Source organism: Lolium perenne, chromosome 7 (genome assembly GCF_019359855.2).
Source record: "Lolium perenne isolate Kyuss_39 chromosome 7, Kyuss_2.0, whole genome shotgun sequence".
Taxonomy (NCBI): domain Eukaryota; kingdom Viridiplantae; phylum Streptophyta; class Magnoliopsida; order Poales; family Poaceae; genus Lolium; species Lolium perenne.
In genome coordinates this window covers 21,524,786-21,532,681 of record NC_067250.2, presented here as the reverse complement: position 1 = coordinate 21,532,681, position 7,896 = coordinate 21,524,786, and the positions used below count along the sequence as shown (strand labels likewise).

Genomic DNA, 7,896 nt, shown 5'->3' with positions numbered 1-7,896 from the left:
TAGCTGCCGAGATCCCGCTGCTCCGTGCCGCCGGATCCGAACGAGGAGGCGCGCCGCCGCTATCTTTAAGGGGCCGTCGCCCCGCCGCCGTCCCCAACCGGGCTTTGCCCAGCAGATCCTCCTGGTGGCGGCGAGGAGGGAGGAGGCACTGGGGAAGGGCTCCAGTGGCGGAGTTAGAATTTTTAGAAAACTTGGCTAGTGCATCAATTCTGTATCACAGATTCAGATTGTTCAGTGAAGGATCACAAAGAATGATGTTACCGAAAAATGGAATTCACAAGATTTTCCCACTCATCCTCACGCATTTGCGCTTTTCACATGGTGTGAGCCTTTGTGTGCCCGTGCAGCAAACGAAGTCTTGTGTTCAGTGGCACTTGGTTATTCATGGTTTGGCAGGCAGGGAGGATGTGTTGGTGAAATCCGTCGCCGGAGAGCCGTGCATGGTCGGAAACCGGGCTGAGGACATCGGGTGGCACCGCACGGCAAGTGGGGAGAAAATCTGCCTCCTTTCCGCCGCGCTTTCCAATCCCACCACCACCACCACCACCAGTATTTACGGCCGGCCGCCTCGGCACCGGCGCACCACCACGCTGCCACCCATCTCCTGCTGCCTCCCTCCGCCCGCCCGAGAGCGGCCATGCAACTGCAACTCCTGGAGCTAGCGCGCGAGTGAATAAACAAGGCAAGGGATAGCACCAAGCCACACGGGCCGAGGCGAAAAGTAGCGAGGAGGCCCGGAAAGCGGCGGTGCCGGGGCGCCGGAGCCGAGGCCTCCCTCCCTCCCTGCCGTGCCGGCACGGCGCGCCGAACCCCCCGCCGCCACCTCGATCCTTCCGTTTCCACTCACCAACCTTCCTTTTTAAGCGCCCTCACTCCCTGTCCCCCCGCTGCTGCGCCTGCGCTCTCTGCCTCTCCTCATCAGTCGCCTACCGGCCGACGCGCCGCCAGATCTGCGCGCCGGAGGATTCCGCCCGCCGAATCCATGGCGCGGCCGCTCGGCCTCGTCCTCGCCATCGCGCTCCTCGCCGCCGTATCAGGTAGGTACCCCTGCTCTCCCTCCCCAGTCCCCGCCTCCCCTCCTGCTGCCAGGATCCTCTCCCCAAGAATTACTTTTACTTGCCCGCCGCGGCGGAAATCACCACTCCCTGCTCTATTTTTTTTCGCTGCTGACGGACGGTTCGCCATCTTACTGTTGCAGTGGCTCTGCTCCCTCCTGTCAGCGCCGCCGCGGACAACGACGACTACGCCCACTGCGAGGGGGCTGTCAAGAGTTGGGCGGACTCGGCTGCGGAGGGCGACGATGGCGCAGACAAGCTCAACCTCAAGGATTTGCTCTTCTTCCTCCACATCCCTAGAACCGGTGGCCGTGCCTACTTCCACTGGTACGTTTTGCTGGACCTCTTCTAAAACTGTTACTAGATTCGTCCTCATACACCATTGTGTTTTCCGCTGATACTACTAACTGTTTCTTTTTGGCAGTTTCTTGAAAAAGCTATATACGGGTGCTCAGGAATGCCCCCGTTCCTACGATAAGCTACGGTTCGACCCGAGGTGAGATCAAAGTTCTGTTCTCTGTTTTGCAAACGAGTGTCGTCGTCATCTAAGTTTATCTTGACACTTTCATGCCAGCCATCCTGATTGCAAGCTGGTTGTAAGTCATGATGACTACAGCTTAACTTCCAAGCTGCCAAAGGAGAGGACTTCCGTGGTGACAATCCTACGGAATCCAGTCGATCGTGTGTTTAGCACGTATGAGTTCTCGGTTGAAGTTGCAGCCAGGTTTCTTGTGCATCCGAACTTAACGTCTGCAAAGTCAATGACCACCCGTCTGTTAAAAAAAACACGCGGTGTAAGTACACTGGATATATGGCCTTGGAAGTACTTGGTTCCATGGATGAGAGAAGATCTTTTCGCCAGGGTATGCTTGCTTCCATCTTAAAAAATGACTAGGACTATATAATGGATCTGATTATCAAGCCTTTTGTTCTATATATCAGGCCTTTGTATTGTCTCCATTTTTTGGAGCATTTGTTAGAATCAGCTTCTAGAGTTGTTAGAGGGAGGGTTTCAAGTGTGATTCCTTGTTCTTATGTAACAAGACAACTGAGGGTCAATCAGGGGTGTCAGTGTTATAGCTTGAGATTAACTGTTAGGTATAGTTCAGTTGATGTGAATGGCTATGAATGTAGACTTCAGATATATTTGGAATTAGTTAAGACACAGCTAAAGTATGTTGTTTCAATTGCATTTGCTCTTGCAATAAGTTAAGAGATATTTTTCATCTGCCAGCGAGATGCTAGAGGAATTGACAATACGCGAAGCAGCAACAAGGTTAATCCATATGATGTGGACGACATGGCTATGCCATTACACCAGTACATCAATGACCCTGTTGCCCATGAAATCATTCATAATGGAGCTACCTTTCAGGTATGTAAGACTTTGTCCCTTTGGTATATCTCAACTTCGGTTACTGCATTCATATGTAGGCCTTTACGTTTTTACACTCATTGTTGTATCGTGCACTACAATTGCTTTGACCCCCTTATATTAGTCCTTTTGGCTTTCCAACAAAATATGCTACTCCCTCCTTCTCATGAAAGTTGTCTTACATTTGTCTAAATTTGGACGTATCTAGACACTATCTAGTGTGTGGACACATCCAAATTAAATTTAGGCAAATCTAAGACAAGTTTCATGGGATGGAGGGACTATATTAGTTGTTGTGCTTGTAAATAGGTAGTTTGATCCATTTGACCAAGTATCCACATCTTATACAGGCGAAAAACCAGCATGTATAAGCTAAATATTGAATGTATATATCCCCACTATTTTCAATGAATGTGTTATTGTATATATCCCCACTATTTTCAGTGAATGTGGGGCCATTGCTAAGATATACTCTACATCGAACCTATTGTTAATTGTATATATATATATATCCACTGTTTTCAATGAATGTGTGACCATTGGCTAAAGTAAAACCTTAGAATGATGATGATAGACCTATGCAGCGGAACATAATCCTCGCAGTTTTTGGCCCTGCAGAACATTATCAAACTCACTTTATTCATTTCTGCCAGTTTGACAGGTAGACAAAATAAGCACTTGATAAGGCGTAATTCTGAAGTGAAATGGGTTGTGTGTGCAACCACTTTTTATAAAGCACCCGTCTTTCTATGATGTGCAAAAAACTTAGATTTTTTTGCTCTAGAATAACTTCAACAATTTGACCTTAAGTGGGCATTTTCCACTTCTGTGATGTATGTGTTGTGTCTTTGGCTCCTTAGTTTCACTGTGACCTTAAAAAATCTGGCTGCTAATTATATTTGCTTTCCCGTGTTACCTTGGCAGGTTACTGGGCTAACAAATAACTCTTACTTTGATGGAGCACACATGGTCCGGCATTGTGTTAGAAAGCACCCTGATCTTGGTCGTTTTGTGCTTCAAGTTGCTAAGGTACGCACCAAAAATCAAATAGATGAATTAGTGAAAAGCTGCTTTCATGTGCACTCCATTGGCCAAGATCCATAACATTCCTTCGCATACAGACATCCTTGCTGTGTGCACTGTGACTGATCAACTATGTTCTCCAGCAAAGGGAATATAAGTTGGATGCCAGTAACATTTACTTGACCGCGTTACATCAATTTAATAAGCCAAGCTAGATTTATATTTGTTAAATACAATCATTTTTAATCACAGAACAGGTTGGACCGTATGCTGTACGTAGGACTTACAGAGGATCATGAAGAATCTGCGAGGTTGTTTGCTCATATGGTAGGAGCACAAGTGCTTTCACAGTCTGGAATTTTGAACTTGGATATCCAGGAAGATCCACCCAGTGGCACCGGTATTTCTCCATTGTTACACATTTGCAGAAGTCATGTTAATGTGATCTAGTTGTCCCTCCATCCCATAATATGAGATGTTATTATACCAAACTGACGGAGGGAGAGTTTCTTGTTAGATTGAAGAGCAACAAATCCATCAGTTTTGTTTCTGTTAAATCTGAAAAATAAGAGATAATATATATGGGATGGGACCAGACTTCCATGAATCAAGTAGCTATACGCAAGTACATAACTACATTTTTCTGGTACAACCCATAAAGTAAGGCAAGACTGCAATACTAGAGAGTTAAATGTTCGTACATAACAAAACAATACGGCCAGTTGCAAAAAGCAGTCCTAAAAAGACAGCTATGTATGATTCAGCAATGCTCGCCCAAGTATAAAGAAAGCTCTGAGGCAGCAGTATATATAAGCCATATTTTGTTTGAATTTTGAAAGAGTAGCTCCTAAAACTGAACATTAGCAGTATGTTTTTGCTGCATGTTTGAATAGTTTGGACAGGAAAGCAGTATTCTTATTGAAACTATATTCATGAAGCATGACATAAAGAGTCACCAAGTACTTTTTTTCTCTTCTCTTAGTGTGTGTTGCTCCATTTTTCAGATGTACTTGTGCAAAGTCAAAGAAAATTGGTCTAATCTTTATCTTGTTCTCACAGACCCTCACTCGTCCATGCTGGATCAAGAGGATGAAGAAACAAATGAACATATGGTAATGCGGTGGCTAGAATTTACATTTGAGTTGTTTGCGGGTAATATGGTTTGAATATTTACGGCTGTATTAACATTTCTATTATTCTGACAGAATAGCACTGATGGTTGGAGCAGTAATGATGCTCTGAACAGTACTGACGATGATCATGGGAAAGGAAATGTAATACAACTACTTGAAATGTGCAATTATATGCAGTCTATCTGTTATTGTCTTGCCATCTTGATGTGATGTTATTGTTGATGCCAGATGACTGTTGGTAAATTAATGGAAACTTATGAGAGTTGCATTGCCAGTCTGCGGAAGTCCCAATCAAACCGTCGCAAAATATCCCTTAAAAAGGTTGCGGAGGCAAATTTTACTAAGGCGGTGAGTTCGGAAGGGGACTGAAATGCTTTTACTATGGAACTGTTCTTGTTCATTTTTCATTTTTGCTATTGGTGTTGAAAATTTGATTATACATACCTGAATGTTCTCCTCCCACGTGTCAGAACTGAGAAACATTTACACATGAACACCATAAATATTAAGATACAATTTTATAACATGTTTATTAAATGCTGTCATGTATGGTTCCAAATTAAGTTGTTGTATCAGTTGAATTCTGTGTTGGCTAACATATTGTTTGTTTCTCAAATATCCCCTTAATTCTCTGTAAAGTTTTATAAAAATCTAAAGACTACCTGTTTGCAGGCACGGCGTCAGGTACCTGAGGCAATTCTGAAGCAAATTATCTCATTGAACAGCCTTGACATGGAACTCTATGAGCATGCTAAGAATATTTTTACACAAGAGCATCTTATGCTAAAAGGGCAGCATCCTGTGGTGGTGCAAGACAAACAGTTGGGAGCTCAAAAGGTTTGGTCAAGCTAAAATTCTTTATAAACGATCTATGTTGCTTGAGCCTTTCCAATAAGAATTCAGAGCCCCATAACCACTTGTTTTGTTAAAGCATCAGAAACCAGTCAGTTCTAGTAAAGATGAAAGTATGCTCACATAAATCATCATCGTTAACGTGTTACATTAGGTTGTGTTTCCGTCCTAATTGATATAACAGTACGGATATTTATAGTTCATCAACATGAGAGGAACATAGTACAGATACACCATGATTTTAAAACAGTATTTGCTTCAGCATATTTCCAAGACATGTTGGTATTTCCATTACGACGTTAGCCTTTCTGATTAGATCTTAGCTTGCTTCTCAATTATTATTTCTGGTTTAGCAATGCTGTTAGGTAATCTTACCCCCTACGTGTGTTTGGTCATATCTTTCAGGACTGGATAGATACGGTCTGCGATTCCTGGAATTGCTCTACCTGGAAGGTTGTCGCTCTTGGTCTTGGGATCGCTGTGACCACTGTTTTTATTGTGTTTGCTGTAACGAGTAGAAGAACATTAAAACTTAAGATTTGATAATGATATTGGGAGATAACCCCTACTTTTTTATGTACAGTTGGATGTTGCCCAGGGATCTAAATTACTATTCTTTAGGGTAAAAATGTTCACATGCCTCACAGAAATATGTAGCGATGTAGGTGGGACGGGCGTGCCCACAAAGCCTGCCTCCGGTCCTGCCAGCAATACCCACTAATTCCCGTTCTTATTGTGTTGGATCAAATTGATAACATAGGAATACGACGCAAGCCATATAAACTGGAACCGAGGTAGTAATCGAAATCTTGCAATGTTACATTAGGATGCTTAATCACGACCAGATATGATAAAATAGCCTAAGATAATGGAGAACATAAGGGAATGCAAACTCGCAATCATCTTAGACAGAACTGCGGTAAGCAAAGCCTGGAAGGAAGTGCAGATGGAATAGACATATAGTGCCTTGTCAGTTGTCACTATCCTTGGACGACAGCTGTTCAATTTTTCTTTATTGCCATCTACCCCATCTTAACAATTTTTTTTTGAAGTTTTGCCACACGGATCTTAACAAAATATCTGATTGAACAGGCTCAATCAGAAAATCAGGGATAAGTTCAAAACTAGTAACAGAAGACTCTAGCAAGAGAGCGGAGCAAGCACTCAAACCTAAAACCCTGAAAAGCGGAGATAGTAGCCTTCATCTCCCGCAGGATCGCTGCTGAGTCCGATCGCTGCCACTTCCCATCCTTCCAAGCATTGAGAATCAGCTGACAGTCTATCTCAAGGATGACATGAGACCACCCCTTCGTCCGAGCTAGGAACATTGCATCACGACACGCCAACAACTCCACCATCCCAGGATCAACAATGTACTCATACCGTCTAGATTCTGCAAGCACAAAATTTTCAGAGTGATCTCTCGCAATCATCCCTGTACCCGCCATGTTGTCTACAACTTTAAGAGCTCCATTAGAGTTCAGTTTGATCCACCCCTCTATCGGTCTCTTCCACTTCGGTATACCACCTCCCACCGCAGCCCTCGGTGACGGCAGAGGTACCTCAATAGATTTCACCAGTTCATCTACTAGTTCCATTGATCTCATAGGTTGGTACCTTGTCTCCCCATGATTATAGTTGTTTCTACTCCCCCAGATTGTCCACATCACCGATACTGCCACCGCAGCATCCTTCTTGCCAATAATATCAGTATCCAAAACATCTCTGACCAAGTAGCTGGATGTAGCCTTGGTAACTTGAGCTCAAAAAATTCTTTTGCCGCCCTCCAGAATGATCTTGCATGGTCACATGCAATCAATGTATGCCACAACGTCTCATCTTCATGCCTGCAAAGAGGGCACACACTCAACTCTTTAATGTCTCTCTTCCTTAGTTGTGAATAACATGAAAGAATGTTTTTAACCACCCTCCACCAAAACACTCTTATCTTAGGCATAACACCTAATTTCCATAGAGCTTTCCATGTTTTCTCATCCGACGTTGATGAGCTCCCAGCAGGCTCTGGCAGCCCATCTCGCAACACAATTTCTCGGTATGCCGACCTGACAGAAAAAACTCCCGACTTCTCCCAAGCCCACGCCCAAAAATCCTGCTGCGTGGTCGAGGCATACTCAGTATGGCTGTAGCATCCAACAGAAAAGAGATCCGCTGAACCTTCTCTTTGTCCCATTGGTTCGAGTCCTCAAGCAACAGATTCAATACAAAAATGACCGGGTCATCAGCAGCTCTCCCCATCGGCCTCATATCCAGAGACCCTTCGATCCATGGGTCATGCCAAATTTCTGTTTTGCGTCCATCGCCAACCCTTCTAATGAGGCCCTTCTTCAGAATTTCCCTCCCTTTGATGATAGTCTTCCAAGTTGCCGATGCACCATTTGGACATGGCGCTGACAAGATATCACCTCCCTTCCCATATGTGCCCAATAACACCCATGCA

General features: G+C 44.2%; 1 protein-coding gene across 1 annotated transcript; it reads left to right on the top strand.

The window, feature by feature from the left end:
- The first annotated feature begins 375 nt into the window (after nucleotides 1-375).
- On the top strand, nucleotides 376-6,045 carry LOC127311191 (protein-tyrosine sulfotransferase). Its single transcript, XM_051341553.1, has 12 exons — nucleotides 376-1,037; nucleotides 1,199-1,382; nucleotides 1,480-1,551; nucleotides 1,630-1,918; nucleotides 2,290-2,430; nucleotides 3,355-3,459; nucleotides 3,706-3,853; nucleotides 4,513-4,565; nucleotides 4,659-4,727; nucleotides 4,815-4,934; nucleotides 5,259-5,423; nucleotides 5,844-6,045. The coding sequence occupies exons 1-12, from the start codon at nucleotides 983-985 to the stop codon at nucleotides 5,979-5,981; spliced, it is 1,539 nt and encodes a 512-aa protein (XP_051197513.1). The 5' UTR covers nucleotides 376-982; the 3' UTR covers nucleotides 5,982-6,045.
- Nucleotides 6,046-7,896: the final 1,851 nt, after the last annotated feature.